At 45.2% G+C, this 21,334-nt stretch overlaps 1 protein-coding gene across 1 annotated transcript in view; it reads left to right on the plus strand.

Annotated features, from left to right (window-relative positions):
* Positions 1-4,321: 4,321 nt before the first annotated feature.
* Positions 4,322-21,334, plus strand: part of rad50 (RAD50 homolog, double strand break repair protein) — a 43,534-nt gene continuing 26,521 nt past the window's right edge. Inside the window, exons 1-12 of the mRNA XM_076032676.1 lie at positions 4,322-4,574; positions 4,654-4,737; positions 4,880-5,031; positions 14,316-14,501; positions 14,591-14,795; positions 14,903-15,031; positions 15,135-15,300; positions 15,795-15,853; positions 15,962-16,096; positions 16,199-16,405; positions 16,496-16,678; positions 20,653-20,810. Coding sequence (XP_075888791.1) covers positions 4,398-4,574; positions 4,654-4,737; positions 4,880-5,031; positions 14,316-14,501; positions 14,591-14,795; positions 14,903-15,031; positions 15,135-15,300; positions 15,795-15,853; positions 15,962-16,096; positions 16,199-16,405; positions 16,496-16,678; positions 20,653-20,810 — 1,841 coding nt within the window. The 5' untranslated portion in view covers positions 4,322-4,397. The remainder of the gene's footprint in view (positions 4,575-4,653; positions 4,738-4,879; positions 5,032-14,315; positions 14,502-14,590; positions 14,796-14,902; positions 15,032-15,134; positions 15,301-15,794; positions 15,854-15,961; positions 16,097-16,198; positions 16,406-16,495; positions 16,679-20,652; positions 20,811-21,334) is intronic.

Consider the following 21,334-nt stretch of genomic DNA (forward strand, 5'->3'; position numbering starts at 1 on the left):
AATGTATTCCACAGTACCCGTGTGTTAATAAGCATGCATGTGCAGGTACACATGGAACAAATATCAATAATGCGCATCAATTCTGTCACTACCCTGCTTTTGCGCACCACGTTCTTAGATGTGTTTTTCTTGTTAACACAGAGTGCACACCGCTGTGCACAGCGTACACACTGCACACGCAAAGTCAGCTGATCTCATCTGATGCGGATTTCCTCCTTGATCGAGTGACATTTGTTCGGATCTTTGGCCCGAGTGGCGTCGGATCAGCACCGCAGCTGGATGTCCCGGTTTACACACCCAGCGCAGCTGATACTCAGCAGAATAATGCAGCACTCCTGTTATTAAGTCCAGTTCAGTCTGCTAATGTTGACAACCGTTTCAAACGAACGTTAATAGCTGTGTCGCTAAGCCTAATAACTTAAATAACAAGCTTGAAATTTACCCGTCCCATTTTCCCCTTTATTGTTTTTTCTCTGTACTGTAAATCTTCTGTCTAAGAAGAAATCTGAGGCTGCTGTTCTGAGAATGAGCTACCAAAGCCTTTTCTGAATAAATCAATAAAGATCCATTTATGGAAAGCTGTGATGGAGGCAGTTTTGTCTTTAATTATATTCAACAGTATAACATATTTGACCACTTTTAATTGATTTTTCTAACTTTAATACACTAAAGTTAAGGCTATATACCTCATTTATGTATGTGGCCCTCAGTGAAAAAAGTTTGGACACCCCTGCTCTAATATTTTGTTGGTCTACTGTTAGCCTCCTGTCTTCATGACTCTGTTACCTCTGCCAGCTTGCTCAGCACCAGATCACGATACCACCTGTTGCGGCCTTAGGACAATGGTCTCTTTCCACTCCGAAAGGATGAGCTGGAGGCTTGCATTTATGGTACTGCAAAGAGGACAAGTCTCTTCAGCACCAAACCAATTTTCAACAACAACAAATCTAACTAAATCAGTCAATAAATCAATCAATCAATTAACTTTTCTTTTTTTTTATTTGTGGGTGTCTCCAGTCCTTGTCCCAAGACCACTGGAACAGGCTCCAGCAGTGCAGTGACAGAAAATGGAAGGACGCTTCTTCATGGTGGAGACTTGCAGACACTTACCATAAACCATGAGTGCCTTACTACACAAAGTGAAATCTTACAAAAGTAAAAGAAATTAATGTGATCACATTAAACTTGTTGAATTTCATTCACACTGAATTTCTTGAGGACAAGCAATATTTTACAATTGACATTTCTCTCAGTAAATCTCAAGAAAGCAAAAGCAAGAGATACCGCAAAGATGGCATTTAAACCCACATGTGCATAGCAGGATGGCTTAGGAGTCCATCTCTTTAACTACTCAGCCACCTTGACTTGAAAAAGCAGGAAAATACGGGCCATGTAGGGGTGATGCAACGTGTTGACGGCTGGAGACAATGACGTGTTTTTTTCAGTTCACAAATTTAGTTCTAGATTCTTCTGAAATCTTGTTGTAAAGGTGTTTAGGTTAAGCCGCTACAGCTAAATTGCCATTCAATGCAGAAAACCAACTGGGCCCCCAGAGCACGCAAGGTGCGGCAGTGGCCTGGGGAAACTCTGTATGTATATATGTAGCAACAAAGAATGTTCCAAAAATATTAATCTGAAACCAAGTACAGAGAAAAGCGATTCTATCTGGTTTCCCTCTTGTGCTCATTGATTACCGTAATGCCTGGTATGCACAGAGCAAGCGGAAAGCGAATGCCTACAGGCTCGACCGCTTTTGCCAAACTGTTGGTCGACTTGACAAGTGTGTGTGTGCGCACGCGCATGTGTGCTCATTCACGGGACAGAGATTAGTGAGTTTTTTTTCCCTTCCCTCCTTAATACACACATATTCCAAGTCATAAAATTACCTCTTTAAGTTTAGCCAGTATTTTTTTCATTAATGAAACATGCCCTAGCCGAATGTTATTATTATTATTATTTATTTTTTTTAAGGAAATGTATTAATAGAAATAAAGTATAATTGGAATGAAAGTAAATAAACAGGTTTCTGATTGGCCATCTTGCAGTGTTGTCGCAGCGGCACCCCTGGTCATCCATAGAAAAACACTGCTCTCTCATGGTTTTAGAGATAATGTGAGACTGCAGGCATCATCTCTAATAATCATCTCATCATCATTAATGAATTAAAAAAATATATATATATTTGAAGGCGCCTTTCTGGCACTCAAGGACACCACAGACATCATCAAAAATAATCACAAAAACACACAGGCTGTAAAAAGGGTTAAGAAAAAAAAATGCAAACAAGTAAAATCAAAGGTATCAAAATTTGCAAAACAAATAAAATCAAAGAGAAAATGCAGTCCTGAACAGATGGGTTTTAAGGGAGGATTTGAAGAGGGGAAGTGGGTCCATGTTTCTGAGCCGGGGTGGAAGAGATGGTGGTAAGACGGGCAGAAGGAACAGTGAATTGAAGAGTGGCAGAGGATCTGAGTGTACTGGAGGGGGTGGCGACATGGAGGAGGGCAGACAGGGTCAGGAGGGGCGAGGTTGTGAATGGCCTTAAAGGTTAGGAGGAGGATCTTGAAGTCAATACGGAATTTGATGGGGAGCCAGTGAAGCTGTATGAGGATGGGTGTAATGTGGTGGATGGAGGGGGTTCGGGTGATGATGCGGGCAGGTGAATTCTGGAGCAGTTGAAGCTTAAGGAGGGATTTATGAGGGAGACCAGAGAGGAGGGAATTTCAATAGTCCAGGCGAGAAGTGACAAGGCTGTGAACGAGAATGGCAGTGGTATGGGAGGGGAGGAGGCGATTGATATTGCGCAGATGGAAATAAGCAGACAGTAACGTTATTGATGTGAGATTAGAAAAACAGAGTACTATCGAGGATGACACCCAGACTCTTGAACCGAGGGGAGGGGGAAACATTGCAGTTGTCGATGATTAGAGGGAAGCTGTCAGTTTTGGATAATGTGGATTTGGTACCTACAAGAAGAACTTCTGTTTTGTTACTGTTGAGTTTGAGAAAATTTGCTGAAAACCAGGATTTGATTTCAGCCAGTCAGTTGGTGAGGGAGGAGGGTAGGAGGTAGTATATAGATTACTAGAGAGGTATATCTATCTATCTATCTATCTATCTATCTATCTATCTATCTATCTATCTATCTATCTGTAGATGTAGATGTTGATATATATATATATATATATATATATATATATATATATATATATATATATATATATATATATATATATATATATATATATGTATATATATATATATATATATATGTATATATATATATATATATATATATATATATATATATATATATATATATACATATATATATATATATATATATATATATATATATATATGTATATATATATACATATATATATATATATATATATATATATATATATACATATATATACATATATATATATATATATATATATATATATATATATATATATATATATATATATATATATATATATATACATATATATACATATATATAAAGTAAAAAAACAACAACAACCAAACAATTTTTTTTTTAAAAAAAACTTAATTTATCATTTTAAAGCAAAAAGGGACGACACTAGCGGGACATCCAAACGTTGCCGAACGTCGTTCACGAGGTCCAATAAGAAGTTGCCCCTACCGGAAGTACGTTTTCGTTTCGTTCGTCACGTCCTGAGTCTGCAGCGCGAAATTCTGTCACTCCGGGCGAGAACCACAACACTTCGGTGTGAGTTTAATACGATACGTGTGACTCGTGAATGTCTATAAGTCATTTGAGAGAGTCGGTGAACGTTGTTCATTCACGACACGGCAGTGGAAGCTAACAGGAAGGAGCCACTGTGATTGTGAGCTAGCTTTTAGCACCGCAAAGTTTAGCAGCTAGTTGTCTGGCAAGCTGTCAAGTCGTCCAAAGTCGCTTCGTTGTCACCTGCCGTCACCGTCTGCTGCTTGCCCGGTACAGCAAGTATGTTTTCCCCTCGCCTTTTTGTTTACTGAGATTTCAAGGTTTACCGTGATTTGTAACTGTGTAGTGTGATTTGTTTGTATCTGTGACAGCGCATTTCATCCGTAAGTATTGTGTGTAAGTTGACGAAATATTATGAGCAGCAGTTCTTCAATTAATTGTTTATATCAGTTGTACCGTTTAATATGCTGTTTCAATTTTTGGAATTAATGTGGCACCAACTGTTGTTATTTTGACAGGAGAGTTTGTCACGTTGTGTCAGGAGTGAACGTCACTAATGCTCATCAAAAGTAGAATTTCACTGACTTTGAACAGTATGGAGGCTGCAGGCCTGAAGTCAGCTGATGGCGTCAGTAGGGCCAGCAGAGTTTCTGCTGCCACTACTTGCTGCTGATTTTCAGGTCAAGCTGCTTTTGTCATGGATGCGGTTGAGTTAATGTTATTTTTCTTTGTTTCGCAGGGCAAAATGTCCAAAATAGAGAAGATGAGCATCCTGGGGGTGAGGAGCTTTGGAATAGAGGATAAAGATAAACAAGTCATCACCTTCTTCAGCCCGCTGACGGTGCTGGTCGGACCAAACGGCGCAGGAAAAACTGTACGTCTTGACAAGAGCAAGTGCTGGCTGGCATAATGCTAGCTGGTGGTGTGAACTCCAGCTTTTCTTCTGCTTTCAGACAATAATTGAGTGTCTTAAATATGCAACGTCTGGAGAACTTCCTCCTGGATCCAAAGGCGGCGCTTTTGTGCACGATCCAAAGGTGAGCTGACGGCGTCTGGAACCTTCCCGTTGTCCTTCAGTCTCTCTGTCCAGGACCGACTCCGTTCTTTGCAGCCTTTTCTGTGAATCCAAGTTATCAGGGGCGTCTTTGTTGAGTTAAACTGATGTAATTTTCTTCCCAGGACGCCCACGAGACAGACGTCCGAGCGCAGATCCGGCTGCTTTTCACCGACGTCAATGGAGACAAGACGACCATCCAGCGCTCCATGTCCTGCACTCAGAAGGCAAAGAACTACTCCTTTAAAAGCTTGGAGCAGGTCATCACCAGAACCAGGTAAGTCACAGAGACTTTTGTGAGACTTTTAAAAACGCATGGCCACACAGTGGTGCAGTGGTTAGTGCTGTCGTCTCACAGCAAGGAGGTTGTGGGTTTGATTTCGGGGGGCTATGTATATATATATATGTATATATATATATATATATATATATATATATATATATATATATATATATATATATATATATATATATACACACATATATATATACATATGTATGTATATATATATATATATATATATATATGTATATACGTATATGTATATATATGTATATATATATGTGTATATGTATATACGTATATGTGTATATATATATATATATATATATATATATATATATATATAAATATATATGTATATGTATATACGTATATGTATATGTATATACGTATATGTATATATATGTATATATATATGTGTATATGTATATACGTATATGTGTATATATATATATATATATATATATATATATATATATATATATATATATATATATATAAATATATATGTATATGTATATACGTATATGTATATGTATATACGTATATGTATATATATATACATACATATATATATATATATATGTGTATATATATATATATATATACATATATATATATATATATATTTATGTGAAACCTTCCGTTATGAGCATGAACCCCTCAGCCGTGCCTTCAAGGCCAGCCAGCCCTCTGTTCCCCCTGAACTTTTGTATATCACTCCTTTATATCGCAACCCGCTATATCTCGCTATATATGTTATTAAAGCTTGCCAAAAACCGCTATCTTTTTATGGTGGCATTATAAGAGTGTATCGTCAGTGTCTCACTCTTCTCCGCTGGCACCTGTTGTTCCCTCACCTCTGTGGCGGATGAGAAAAGCTTTTTTTTTTCTTGGATCTCCTGAGCATAGTCTTGAAAGAAGAAAATTCTCCCACCATCCCATCGCTTTTTCTTTCTTGCTGCCTATAAGCACGGCAGCCTTGGCTTTGTCGCGCAGGAACCGGACGATGATGTGTCTTGGTCTGGCGTCGTCACCGGGTCTGGGACCGATCCGATTGAATCCTGTCGACTTCGTACCAGTCGTCTGCGTTAATGTCCAATGCCTCCGAAAGTAGTGTTTTCATAAAGCCATCCCAGCCACCACCTTCTATTCCTTCTTTGACACCCACGATGCGTATGTTTTGGCGCTGTTATTTTCTCCTTCAGTACGTGGTTCTGCTTTACCAGCTCATTCACCACTGGGGCTCGTTTTTCTTCCTCATCCTCCAGTTTGGAAATTCTGCTTTCAGCCTTGGTTATTCTGCAGCGCAGACCTCTCGCTGTCTCATTCACTGACTCAATTCCACTTTTCACCCACAAAATATCTGTTGCTAGGCCCTGGAGGATAGCCTTGATACCCAGCAGTTCACTCATCACGGCTGTGGTGTCCTGGGGAGGTGGCATCGCCTCCGCCGCCTTCGTTGTGTCCGTATTCTCCCGCGTGTTTTCGTTACGTTGATTTTGAGAGAGGTTGCGGGTAAAATAATGACTTTTTACCGACATATTCCATTGCCGTTACTGTTTCGCCAGTAGAATACGTACTTTAGCGGTTTGTATTTATGAAATAACCGGGGAAATTGGTTAGGCTGGCTCCGCCCTCTTCTCCTAAGCAGCCATCTTGGGCGCGTCACACCGGAAGTCCGTGTCACTCTTCTTCTAAAGAAAATATACAAACACTGCACTTGAATAATCACCAGTGAATGACTGTACGTATTTGTAACCATCTACTGACTCTGTGGGTACAGGACCTGCAAGATCAGTGTGCACCATCTGTAAGGGAGCCTCTGCTCTTGTATCAGGGCCTCTATTCCTGGTTTGGGCAAACTTCCCTGAATACACACCTCACATTCTTGTTCAGGTTTGCATGCTTTGCCTGTTGTCTGCGTACCATCAACCACACTTTGCAACCTTAGGACATTGTCATAATTGCAGTGACCTAATATCTGATGCCATGTCTGTATGTCATGACATGCATTGCACTTATCTCTTGATTCATGTATGCAAATAATACAATTTGCCATATACATGAATGTTGAATCGGTTACCGATCTCTGGTTATCAGTGCAGCTTTTCCTTCTTCAAAAACGACTGTGGCCCCGCTGGCAGTCGCCGCCTTCACCGAAAAGATGTTCAGCGGGTACGATGGAATGATTAAAGCGTCTCTAGGTGTTGCCTTATGTCGCTGCCCTCAGGAAAAACTCTGCATTTCCCCTTCTCTGAGCGATCCTGTTGCATCTGGTGCCGTCTGCCAACTCCACGCTGTGCCCCTCGGGTCTGAACGTGCTGTCGAAGTCTTTGAATTTTTCTCACGTCGGTGATTATATGAGAGGTGGCCCCGGTGTCCACCATCAGCCCTTGCGGGTTCCGGTCTCTGGTCTTGAACGCGTACTCATCGGGGCGCTCTTCTACTTCTTCAAGATTCAAGAGTCAAGATTCCTTTATTCGTCCCACAAGTGGGGAATTTGTTTTGGGCCCCGCCGCCCGTGCTGCAGCCGCAAAATATCAAGCAGTACGTAGACGCAGAATATTGCACAGCACATCCAGAGTAAAGTGCCTGCATCATAAAACCTACATTATACAAAGTACTGGAACATAATACCAATAAAAAAAGAATGAGAGATAAAAAAATGACAAAGTAAAGTGCCATTGGTGGTCTATTTATTCTAAGTCTATTTAGTCTGCAGAGAGGGTTTCTAAACCTTCTCCCAGAAGGTAACATCTCAAACTCGCTGTGCAGAATGTGAGATGCGTCATTAATCATCTGATTGGCTTTCTGCAGAATGGCCTGTTCATAGATGTTCTTGCTGGAGAAGTGCTCTTTAACACCCATGATTTTTCCAGCAGCAAGCAGGAGCCGAGCCAGTGTGTCCCTCAGCTGAGCAGAGAGCTTTCCGAACCAAGCTGCAACGCTGTACCTAATTAGGCTCTCTAGGACAGCGTTATAAAAAAAAATCAACATACATTTTTGATCCACACCATGAATTCTGAGGCGGCGTAAAAAGTGCAACTGTTGTTGTAATCTACAGCAGAGGCTGTCAGCATGTGTGCTCCAGGAGAGTGCGTTGTCAATAAAGACACCGAGGTACTTAAAGGACTGTGCCTGGCAAATGGCCTGGTCGTGGATGACCACAGGCCTGTGGTCCCCCACCCCACGAGGATCAAACACCGTTTCCTGAGTCTTGTTGACATTCAAAACCAAATGCTTATCGTCACACCAACTGATAAAAGTCTGGGTTTCCAAAAAGTAGTCAGATAAATCAGTCTTTTTGTCAATAATGCCAAAATTGCAGTGTCGTCTGAGAACTTAATAATATGAGTGTTTGGATAAGAGCTTCTGCACACGTGAACAGAATGGGTGAGCTCATGCACCCTTGAGGTGCGCCTGTGCTCAAGGTTTTAGTTTCCGATAAGGTTCCATTCACACTAACCTGCTGTTTACGATTGGTTAAAAATGACAGATACCATTTAATGATAGCAGGATGGACTTTGAGATCATTTAATCTGTTAATTAAAATATGTGGCTGCGACGTATTAAAAGCTGAACTAAAATCAACAAATAAAAGACGTGCAAATGAACCAGGGTCTGCTCATTAATAGAGTGAGTCGCAGCTATAATGGCGTCCTCTGTCTTCCTGTTGCTCTTATAAGCAAACTGAAAGGGATCTAGAGAACTGCTAACTTCTCATTTCAACAAGTTAGTCCTAATTTTCTCGAAGCATTTCATAATCAACGAGGTTAATGCAACAGGACGGTAGTCATTGTTCTCTTTGCGGCTAGCTTTTTTTAGGCACAGGGACGATAATAGAGCTTTTCCACATGGAAGGAACAGAGTGAGTGTCTTTGGATTTCTGAAAGATGGGGCGCCAGGCTTCTGCCAGTTCACTGCTGCAGGACTTCAGTAAGCGCCCGGAGATGCCATCAGGTCCGGAGGCCTTCCTGGGGCCGATGTGTGAAAATAGTCTCTCCACAGCATGCTGGTCGATGGTGATTGCTCCAGAGTCTGACCAAGGCACGCTATCCATAGCTGTTCCCAGTGCTTGAGAGAAGTCTCTTAGATCGAAGCAGCAAAAGAAATTATTCAGCTCATTTGCTTTTTCCTCCTCATTTATCACATTAATACATCTCTTAACTGTGGTCATGGTCCGCATAGAGTCCCATAGTTTTTTGGTGTCCATGCCTGAGCAGTGGGATTCGAATTTCTCCCTCTCCTTCTTCCTAGCAGTCCATAATTTATGGTTAAGTTCTTTCTGTAGGTTTTTCATACGTAGTAGAGCCCCATTCTTAAATGCTGCTTTACTGTACTATGCACTCTTTAATTTCTTTAGAAATGCAAGCTTTATTATTTGGGTACATTATCTTTGCAGAACTTAATGTACTCTGTAATAGTATCTGTGGCCTCTTTAGTTGCAGGCCATGGAAGAGGTCCCAGTTTGTGCAGGAGAAGCAGCCTTTCAGATTTCCACACTGTCATTGTCCCAAATATAAACCGTTTTCACCTGTGGTTTGTTACTTTTGAGCAGGGACTTGTACGTTGGGATTAAATGGACAGTGTTGTGATCAGAGGACCCTAAAGGAGGTTTAACTTTCGCAGTATAGGCGTTTTTAATGTTACCACAGCATTTGTCCAGTATGTTTTTCCCTCGAGTGCTACAGTTAACATATTGACTGAACCCAGGAAGCGTGGCCTCAAGTTTACAGTGGTTAAAATCACCTAAAATAAAGCACGGTGCTTCGGGAGTTTGTTTCAGTTGACTGTGGACGCAGTCTGCTATGATATTAGCCGCCTTAGCGGCGTTTCCTCCCGGTGGAATATAAGCAGTACATAATAAAATGTTCCCAAATTCACGTGGCAGGCAAAAGGGTCTCAGGCTTAGACATACCAGTTCGATGTCGGGATTACAGACGGACTCTCTCGTTGTGCAACTGCAAGCACCACCGGTTGTTAACATAGACGCAGGTCCCGCCCCCTTTGCTCACGCCAGGGTTGTTATTCCTATCAGAGCGCACCAGCGAGAAGCCATCCAGGGAGACCAGCGAGTCAGGCATGTTCTCCTGCAGCCATGTTTCAGTAAACACGAGCAGGCATGACTCCCGGTGCTCGTGGAGAAACCTGCCGTTGGCCCTGAGCTCCTCGACCTTGTTCTTCAGGGAGCGGGCATTGCAGAGTAGTGTGGAGGGCAGTGGTGGCCTGTTAGCTGTTAGCTCATCTTCTTAGCCTCTGTCGTACTCCTCTCGCGCGTCCGTCTCCTGCAGCCTCCTTCCGGACGTCTGGCCAGCAACTCACTCGGTAGCTGGGGGACGGGTGTGTAGCTGGGATGGAGTAGCAGGAGCTGGGTCTGGGTGTAGCTCAGCAGCGTGGTCGGTATAACGCCAACACCTTCTGGCGAGAGGTGGCATGTTGCAAGCCAGACGATAAAAAACCCACCAGCGATCCTCTTTGTAAAAACAGCATGCTTCCGCACAGTCAGGCACCGTGTTGGATAAAAAAAACATTCCCAGTTAAACATTAAAACGTTAAAAACAGCAACATAGAACGCCAAGCGTTAAATAAAACGCCAAACGTTAAATAAAACCCTAAACCAAACACATAGAACGCCAGGCAGCAGCACGAGGTGGCCCGGGTCGCAGCAGAGCAGCGCCACCGGAAGAGGATAATTGTTGATGCGCCGTCCTGTTTGTCTTTACTGTCCTTATCCTTGCGCCTACATGTTTCACTTTTGCGTCGAGTGCACCACGTCTTCTGTCGACATTCTTTCGCTCGGTGTCCTTTGATGCCACACTTGAAGCACACCGTATGTCTGTCATCTCGGTTCCGGTCGCGTGTGTTTGTTTTGGCTGCTCGTCGACCCGTCGGCCGGTTCTGCCTTGAGATTTCATTACAGCGTCGCTCGACTCAGTTGTATTGATTCCGTTTTCCGTTTCTTCAAAACTTCGTAGCTTAGTCTTGGATTCCGCAAAACGCGATTGTATCGTCTGCATGTGGCACGTGTATTGCGAATGCTTTATAATTCCCACGCAGTCCTTTTAAGACCATGGCTACAAGCAAACCGTCTCCCAACGTCTCACCTGCATTTCGCAGTGCTGTGATGGCGGTTTCCGCTCGGAGGATGTAGCCCGTAACACTTTCGCCGTCCGCGTTCTGGAGCGATGTGAGCGTGGTATACAGGTTGATAATTCGGGGTTTCCCTTTCCCGGCATTGTAGTCTCTTAATATCTTCAGAGCTTTTCTTCCGTCGTCAGGTGCATCCCTCATAATTAATGAGAGGCTCTTGTCGTCCAAAAGTTGAATCATCTCGGCATATGCGTCCGCATTTTTCTTCTTGTCTGCCACTCTTTATTTTTCAGTCCTCGGTTCTTCTCGCACTGTGTCTTTTAGTCCCAATACATGGAAGCGTCCCAACATCTTTGTCTCCCAGAGCTCATACTTTGTCTCGTCTCCGTCAAATGCCAGTCGAGGCAACCTGCTTGTCCCTCGTTGATCCATGATGCTAGCTTGCTCTTCTTGCTAGTTAGCAACCCGTTAGCACTCTTCGCTGCGACTGCACGTGGGAAACTGGCCTACTCTTCTTCCGAATGACTCCTGGGCCCATAACCTGTTGAGACTTATGGTCGAACCTTTGCAGCTAACGTTTCACTCGGAAAAAGATTGGAGAATGAGGTTAGCTCATTTTAGCCAAGCACGGCGTATTTAATTACAGCTGGACACACAAGTCTTATTATGGACAGAAGAACTGACTCAACGCACGTGGAGCTCCTTCCATCCTGCCAACAAGTGCTCCCCCATGTGGTCAATCACAAAACCGCACACAAAACTACTGAGGACACTGTATCATGTCAATTCTTAACAATTGCAATTCGGCATATTTTGTTGCGAAAACGTGGAACAACTGCCCTCTAACACCAGATATTACAATTGAATTTTTCTAGTGGCTGAGATGGAGGCATCTGACGTAGTTGGAGGCAGCTGATGTCACAAAACGTCAGGAACTGCCGTATTTAACGGTCATGTTCGCCCTGCCCTTCCTTTAAAAGCAGCGGTCTGTCAATTCTGCAATCTGTAGCGAGTAGGTTGGATTAAGAGAATTGCAGATAGCGAGGTATAGTGAGGTTTCGGTAGTCCGCATAGCACAAATTAATGTATTTTTCGGCTCGGATCTTGGGTCCATTCACAAGAAGTGAGTTCAGATCCGGCTCGTAAATGTCCTTTTTTCTTGGCACTCGGGCGTCATGTCATAAATCACAGATCCGATCAATGACGTCATGGTCATGTTGAAACATTTTTCATCTGTCTCATTTACTCCAAAGTAGTTTCACGGCATCAACATGTTTATTTGTTTGTATCCGAGAGCTAATGATTCATGATTCAAAAAACTTCATTTTCGTCTTCGTGCCTCTTCCTGTTTTGAATACTGTCGCTTATGTGACGGACGATAAAGTTTATTTTAATCTTCACGACAGCGACCTCCATGGGTAACACAAACAAACATGTCGGAGGTGTGGAAGCTATCTGCAACATATGCAACGCTACAGTACCTCGTGGGGGAACATCGGCAAAACATTTCAACACGACAAATTTAATCAAGCACTTGGAAAAGATACACACGGAGGAGCATGTCGAGTTCAAGAAACGCAGCGCGTAGAAAGAAAAGCAAACTCCCAAACGGACGCTAATAGGGTTGCCACCCGTCCCGTTTTTCCCAGAATTGTTCTCTTTTTTCACCACCTGTCCCCGGAAAAATCTCTCCCCGGAAACAATTAGTCCCGTTTTTTAGGGAAAATGACAAAACCTCATTTGATTTCCGTCTGTGGTCTACTCCCGTAAAATACGCGATTGTCCCATATTTGGCAACTAAAAAACCTGTCCCGTAATAAACTGATACGGGACGCGCTTCACTTTGTCCTGTATATTTCGGGGACGCCTCTCCACCTCCGCCCCCCCACCCCCGTCGACATAAACAAGTAATTTAAATATTGCTCCTCACGTGATCGGATCGGTGATCGGTGATCGGTTTATTTAAACTCACTGATCGGTGATCGGCCCAAAAATCGTGATCGTGTAAAGCCTACTACATTGGCGGTCACAGCTGTCAATCACCCCAGCCCTTACCATTTCTCTTCCTCCGCCCAATCTGAGGCCGCGAGCTGCTTGCGTAATTTGCATCACGTGACTTTAGTAAAGGAAGTGAACGCACTAACCGTAGCCAACATTCAACTAACATCAAAGATACCCTGAACCGTTCAAAGACTTGAAAAGAGAACTGCGTGACGGAGAGTGCCATGAGGAGCAGGCAAAGGGGAACAGTTGCTTGTCCTCGTTGCAGCAGATGTTAAAACCAGGGTGTGATTTTGCATGTTCCCCTTGCGACTGCCTGTTAGTAAATTTTTTTTTCTTTAATTTCTTCAAAGTTACGTAATACATGCACTTGTCCTGTTTTTGTAGCATATTTAACGAGAAATGTCACGTAACGAGGTTGTCCGTGGATGTCACAGTTCTATTCGGGGCCTTCTCCGACATCTCTCGGTGCTGGTTGGTGCCGGAAATCATATCTATGATAATGGCTCGGAACCAGTCGGCTCCGGTTTCAAATTTCACTGAACCATGTTGGTTTCGAGCTCAAATCTATGACAATGCATCGGGGCCAGTCGGAACAATATTCACCGGGTCATTTTGGTTCGGAGCTCAGATTTTAAATAAGGGCTCAGACCCAGTTGAGTCCGGGAACAATATTCACCCATTGCACTGGGAGACTCTGTAGGATGCAAGTCTTCCTCCTCATAGGAACTCTCTGTTGCGAAGGTGTCTGCGCTACTCTCCGAGTCGCTCATCATTAGCTTGTTAGTTTAGCTCGTACAGTATTGCTGCGCTGCGCTCCCTGCCACTGAAGATTTTTTTTTCACTCGTGTGTGTAGCGGGGAGGGCAAAATGGAGGCAGGGATAGAGGGCGGGGTGGTGGCTTAGCGCTGGACTGGAGCCCCGCCCATAATCAGGACATTGTTCAAATTTACAGATGGGAAATTTTCCCCCTAAGGCCACCGTAAGCAAGTTAGGTTGAACAGAAGTCCAAAATAAGTTGTGAAAATAAAGAAGATAATCGTGACTAGCCGAAAAATGAATTGATAGATTTGTCGACTACAAAAAGAATCGTTGGTTGCAGCCGTACATTAAAGTAAAACTCTCAACTCAACTCACATGTATAGCATATGACATATATGACATGTGCTGTTTCTTTGCCTTAGGGGTGGTGAGAAAAAGAGCTTGTCGTCCAAGTGTGTGGTCGTGGATCAGGAGATGATCTCTGCCCTGGGGGTGTCCAAGCCGGTGCTCAATCACGTCATCTTTTGCCACCAAGAGGAGTCCAACTGGCCGCTCAGCGAGGGCAAAGCACTCAAGGAGAAGTTCGACGCCATCTTTGCAGCGACCAAGTAAATACAACTAGAAACCCTCCCGGTCTCTCTTCAACCTCCCCAGGCGGCTTCAACCCGTTTTACTCTTGTCCCTGCGTCTCCTCCAGGTACATCAAGGCCCTGGAGACCATGCGTCAGCTGCGTCTTAAGCAGAGTCAGACGGTCAGGGAGTGCCAGGTGGAGCTGCGCTACCTGAAGCAGAACAAGGAGAAGGCCCAGAAGATCAGAGAGACGGTGGACACCAAGGAGGCTCAGCTCATGTCCTCCAGGGACAGCGTCCAGAAGATCGAGCAGCAGATGGAGCCGCTCGAGGTTTGCACCTCAAGATAATCAAGAAGCCCTCACCGGTATTGTGTGTGTCTGTGGTTAGTGTGTATTTTTGTTCGTGAGACACCTTTTTTGATCTGCATAATTTACAGAGTCAAATCACTGATGTTGATAACAAACTGGAGAAAGTAATGAAACTGGACAGCGACATCAAGGCTCTGGAGAGCAGGAGGACGCAGGTGGAGGAGGACAACAGGAACCTGGAGGAGACCATGGAACAGGTAAACGTCCATCTGCTGCTCTAAGTCACACATGACATCAGTCAGTCAGAGCGTCTGTGTGTGCGTGTGTGTTTGTGCGCGCGCATGCATGTGTGCACAACAGGTGTTCCAGGGCTCCGATCAGGAGCTGCAGGACTTCTACCACAACCACCAGCGGAGCGTCAGGGAGAAGGAGCGGAGGCTCACCGACTGCCAGAGAGAGCTGGAGAAGGCTGGACGGGAGTGCCAGAGACTCAACAGAGTAAAGGCCGACCTCCTGGTGGAGCAAGGTGCTTGTTTTTATATCATTATCATCATTATTGTTATTGTTATTGAGAACAAAGATTTATAACGACAGAAGGATTTACAGAAATATTAAGATGAGCTACAAATCAGCACAAACATGGAATATACAGATACATGCATACAAAAATACATGCTACCATATCAAATCAGCCTTAAGGACGTAAGAAGGACAACAACATGAAGAGGATTCATCTAATTTATCTTATCAAATAAATTTTAAAGATCTCAGAAACGTTCTAAATTCCAAAGAAAAGTGTAAAGTTTGGGGTGACTTTGAACATTTTTGTTTGTGGACTCATAGAGTGTACATAAATACTAAGGACACACAGAAGCCAGTGGGGACACGTGTGACATTTTTTTCTTGTTTCCTTATCAGCGCTAAAACCAACATGAAAATGTGAATGATGCAAAATATTTGTTGTTTTTTGTTCAAATAAACATTTGTCATCATTGAGGCTGAATTTCCGCTGGTCCTCAGGTCGTCTGCAGCTGGAGGCCGACCGTCACACACAGCACATCAGGAGCCGTGACACTCAGGCAAGAGACGGCAGCCTGAGCGTCTCAGAGTTCCTCTACTCCAACTATCAGCTTCCCCTTACTTCACATTCTGTTTGACACACACACACACACGCACACCACGTGCAGGTTCGCGCTCTGTCGTCCTTCCTGGACATGGAGGGATTCGACCGTCCACCGTTCTCCGCTCTCCAGCTGCAGAGCTTCCATTCTCACGTGCAGGAGCAGCTGGATCAGGAGAGAGACGCCGTCGACCGGCTGATGGTGAGGAGACGCTGCTGAGCCACTGCTGAGACTTTGTCCACATTGGTTTTTTCGTTCCTGTTGTGTTCCCCTTGAGTTTCTCACGGCCCATCTGGACGGCAGGAGGAGCTGCGGCAGAAGGAACAGCAGAAGCAGCAGTCCATGGACGAGATGAGGGACAAGAAGACGGGCCTGGAGAGGACGGTGGAACTGAAGAGAGACCTGCAGACCAAGAAGCAGCAGGAGCTGCGGAGCGTCCAGGCGGAGCTGCAGAGGCTGGAAGGTTCAGGGGGCCGCCTGCAGGAGCTGGACGGCGAGCTGGCCAGAGCTGTAGGTGTTAGAGGAGCTCAGAGTTGCTGCTACTGCTGCTGCTGCTGCTGCTGCTGCTGCTCACCTGCTCTCCTCCTGCACCTCCTCCAGGAGCGAGAGCTGCAGGCCGCCGTGCAGGCCTCCACGGTGGAGCAGCTGAGGGCGGAGGTGTCTGCGCTCCAGGCGGAGAAGGTGGAGCTGGACCTTCAGCAGAGGCGGCTGGACAAGGAGATGGAGACGCTCAACACACACACCAGCGCACGCACGCAGGTGGACATGCTGAAGAAGGAGAAGGTGAGTGACAAAGATCATCTGTTCCTCTAGCCTGGACAGACTGGAGCGTTGAGTCTTCTTCAGCTGCTCATCTTTCTCTTCCTCCGCCTCCCCTCCCCTTCCCACACACCCACTCACTCACACACACACACACACACACACACACACACACACACACACACACACACGCGCGCGCGGCATGTTCAGTGTTTTCTTTTATTGTATTGTTTGTCTGTGCATTCAGTGCACGCATGCTTCGGCACGACACCGCTACACCCACCAGGAACTTTTGGACATCGGCTACCGACATAAAGTCACAGGGGTAGATCCTCTAAAAAGGGCCCACAGCGCTAAAATGCGGCGCATTTTGCGGCGGGATTGCGCCCGCAATTTGCGCCACAGATGCGGGTATCCACAAAGGTTTTTGCGCTAATGACATGCAGGCGCAAACACGCCCACGAATGCGGCACCTGAAACAGGTGCGAATGTTGCGGTCTGGCAACCTGAGAGCAGTTTGCGCCAACGGTTGTTTGTGTGTGCGTGTGTTTGACAGTGAAACTGCTACGATAAACGCGCTCCTGTGCGCGCCTGGCATTACGATGCAAGACGCGTTAGTCACCAACACCTGAGTACCATTTGTATTTTTCATAGCCGATCTAAAATATTGGCGTATTTACTGTAGTCTATAGACTATGCCTATCTATATATAAGATTTTAAGATTTTTTAGTGTCCTAATTTTATATATTAAAAAATCTTAAAATCTTATATATAGATAGGCGTAGCTATGCCTATCTATATATAAGATTTGGGGAGCCATATATATATGTTTCAGGCTTTTCAGAGAGGAAAGTTTCACTCAGAAGCCAGAAACACTTTGACAGACTGAAGCTGTGCCTGGTTTTGGCCGGCGTTGTATGCGTCTGTCAAACTGCGCGCGGACACCAGCGTTTGAATGAGGCATATTTGCATAGAAGGGGGTGTCATTTTGCGCGCAATGACTCATTTAAATACATTCAAATGAATCTGGTGCAACCCTGCCGCTATCGGCGCATTTTGCGCCGATTTTCACGTTTGCGTCCCCTCTGTGGATCGGAATCACAGTTTTTGGCGCTATTTACACGGATTTTCAGGCGCAAAAGCCGCGCAATCGCTTTGTGGATCTACCCCACAGTTTCAACGGACTTTCATAATAACCACAACATCCCAGATGAACCAGTGAGGCTGCCGGACTCGCCGTGGATTGTTGTCCGATCTGGGAAGTGGCGCAGGCGGAGGCGGAGGAGGGAGGGAGAGCAGAAGCCAGGCCGCAGGTCTGACCTATTGCTAAGGCTAAAGAGCAACCCACACAAGCCACCTCTTCCGAGCCAGTACCTCACCAACGCCACATCCATCCCCAACAGAACGGACGATCTGGATCTACAACTCACTGGAAATCGCTCTGCTCGAGACTGCTGCGTCCTCACCATTACAGAGACCTGGCTCCCCCCGAAGATTCCCGATGCTAGCATGCAGCTAACAGGCCGCTCTCTGCACCGCTGGGATCAGACCGAGGACTCCGGTAAAAGCAGAGGTGGGGGGGGCTCTGTATGTACGTGCATGAGGACTGGTGGAAGAACAGCCTGATTATAGAGAGACACTGTTCACCTGACATCGAGTACTCCTGAGAGAGCTAACCGTTGCGATTGTCACCACTGTTTACATCCCACCGGATGCTAACGCTAGCACAGTGCTCTGTCTCTTGCCGAACACCATTAATGAACAGCAGCGGGCTCGCCCTGATGGCGTTGACGTTATTATATATTGGTATTGGAGACTTTAACAAGACACATTTAAAGACTGTACTCGCCAGGTTCCACCAACATGTCAAGTGCCCAAGGAGAAGAGAAAACACTCTGGACCGTGTGTACTCCAACATTAAGAACAGCTACCCCTCCCCCATCTTGGCAAGTCAGACCATCTCTTCTTGCTGCTCATCCCAGTTTATACCCCCCTCAGACGCAGATCTATACCCACCACAGGGACCTCAGACTGCACTCAGTGAACTTCAGTACTGCTTCCAACACATACTGGGATCTATTCGAACATCAGGACCTGGACGCATACACAGGGACAGTACTGGACTACATCAAGTTCTGTATGAATACTGGGTCTGTTTCCAGAAACATCTGGGTTTTCCCAAACCAGAAACCTTGGATGCCCAGCCCGGTCCGCTCACTCTTCAAGGCCCGCGGCACTGCCTTCAGGTCAGGCGACAGAGCTCTTTACAGCGCGGCTCGAGCTGACCTGACAAAAGGAATTAAAAAAGCCAAAGCGGACTATAAGAGGAGGATAGAGTCCCACCTCACCAGCAATAGACCCCGGGAGGTCTGGCAGGGTCTACAGAGCATCACCAACTTCAGGGGATGCGATGTGACACCAGGAGACCTGAGCGAGTCGCTGGCAGAGGAGCTGAACAGCTTCTTTGCTTGCTTTGACTCACCACAGCGACTGTCATCTGCTGCAGCCGTGCCCCCGCTCCCGACGGGCTCCAACAACCCCCCACTCACTGTGAAAGGAGCACGACGTGAGGTGTGTGCTCCTGGCGGTGGTGAACCCCAGGAAGGCTGCTGGCCCAGACGGAATACCAGGCAAGGTGCTCAGAGCACGTGCCCAGAGGACGCCATCGCCACAGCTCTGCACGTTGTGCTGAGTCACCTGCAACAGCAGCAGAGCTATGCCAGGATGCTCTTTGTGGATCACAGCACCACTATCATCCCAGACATCCTGATCAACAAACTGGACACCCTGGGCCTCCCCCGTCTCACATACACCTGGATCAAGGACTTTCTGACCAACAGACCCCAGCCTGTGATGTGATGTTGACCCCCACCTTTCCTCCACCCGCACACTAAGCACCGGCTCACCACAAGGCTGCGTGCTGAGCCCCCTCCTGTACTGTCGCTATACCTGCGACTGCAGCCCAGCCCACGAGAGCAACTGATCACAAAGGGAGACGAGGCAGCCTACAGAGAGAAGGTCCAGAAACTCACAACCTGGTGTTCAGACAACAACCTGGCACTGAACACCACAAAGACATATGCGATCATCGTGGACTTCAGGAGGAACAGAACTGACCTGCCCCCTCTCCACATCAACGGCGAATGTGTGGAGAGAGTCCACACATTCAGGTTCCTGGGAGTGCAGATCTCCGACGACCTCTCCTGGACAGGCGACATCTCAGCTGTCAAAGAAGGCTCAGCAGGAAGAACAACCTGGACAGGAAGCTGCTGTTGGCCTTCTACCGCTCGTCCATCGAGAGCCCTCTCACGTACTGTGTTTCCACCTGGTACGAGAGCTGCACCGAGGCAGACAGAGCAAGACTTCACAGGACGGTGAAAGCAGCACAGAAGATCGTTGGCTGCCCATTCCCCTCACGGGAGTAGACATCTACTCCCGGAGCCTCAGCAGAGCGCGGAGCATCATTAAGGACACCTCACATCCTGGTTCTCAGCTTTTCGAGCTGCTGCTATCTGGAAGGCGTTACCGATGCATTAAAACAAGGACAGACAGGCTGAGAAACAGTTTCTTTCCGAGAGCCTTCACCACCTTGAATGCTCAGATGTAAAAAAAAAATAAAAATAAGAAAATACTCCAGCTACATTACTACCTCGTATTCCTCACCCGTGCAATAAATTGTGTGACTGTATGGAAATATTCTGTTGCAACACCCTGTGCAATACACTTTCTATTTGTACATATTCTACAGCGCATATTTATTTCTTTTTTTACTTATTCTTGTTTTTTTGTGCTGAGCATTTTTGCACTATTTTATTTATTTTATTTTATTGACTGGTTTGCACTGAAAACATGAGAAGCTCCAATTTTGTTGTGCTATGTATAATGATAATAAAGGCACTATATCTATCTCTCTATCTCTATCTCTATCTCTATCTCTGTCTCTGTCTCTCTCTCTCTCTCTCTCTCTCTACACACACCTCACCCCACTCCCCACCAGGTGGAGAAGGAGGATCAGGTGCGCCGGATCAAGTCTCGACACAGCGAAGACCTGCACTCGCTGCTGGGCCACTTCCCCAACAAGAGGGAGCTCGAGGACTGGATCTATGCAAAGTCCAAGGAGGTGAACGGCACCAGGGACAGACTCGCCAAGCTCAAGTCAGTTTTTCTCTGCTCCGCCGAAGATACGTCATTTTTGTTGTCTCATGCGTATGAAACAGACAGTCGTGCCACATTGTGAGGTGAAGTTCACGTTCGGCCCATTGGCCCTTGATTGCATTAAAGGAGAAAAAGTAAGAAATGGAAGACGTTTTAGCTCCCATGTTGACTGGGAAATAGCCCATAGGAAATAAGTAAAAAATGTAAACCAAGAAATAAAAAATAGCATTCACATCCAAAGGAAAAAAACGTATTTATACATGATAGAAAATGAGTAAAAACACATTTTGAATTTCTATCCTTTAATGTTGTTTCTCATCGGTCCTATAAAAATATGTTCTGCTTTAATGTCTATGCAAATATATTATACATTTGTACACAGAAAAACATATCATCCATGTAAATATGTGGGTAAATATATACTTACATATTATATATTGGTATTATATATTATATATTATAGTAAGCAGTATCAATATAGACATGATATATATGTACTACTTTGACATCAATATAAAGGCTGT

The sequence above is a fragment of the Nelusetta ayraudi genome, unplaced genomic scaffold (assembly GCF_046127955.1).
Source record: "Nelusetta ayraudi isolate G7.1 ecotype Tasmania unplaced genomic scaffold, CSIRO-AGI_Nayr_v1 ptg000034l, whole genome shotgun sequence".
In the NCBI taxonomy this organism is placed as follows: domain Eukaryota; kingdom Metazoa; phylum Chordata; class Actinopteri; order Tetraodontiformes; family Monacanthidae; genus Nelusetta; species Nelusetta ayraudi.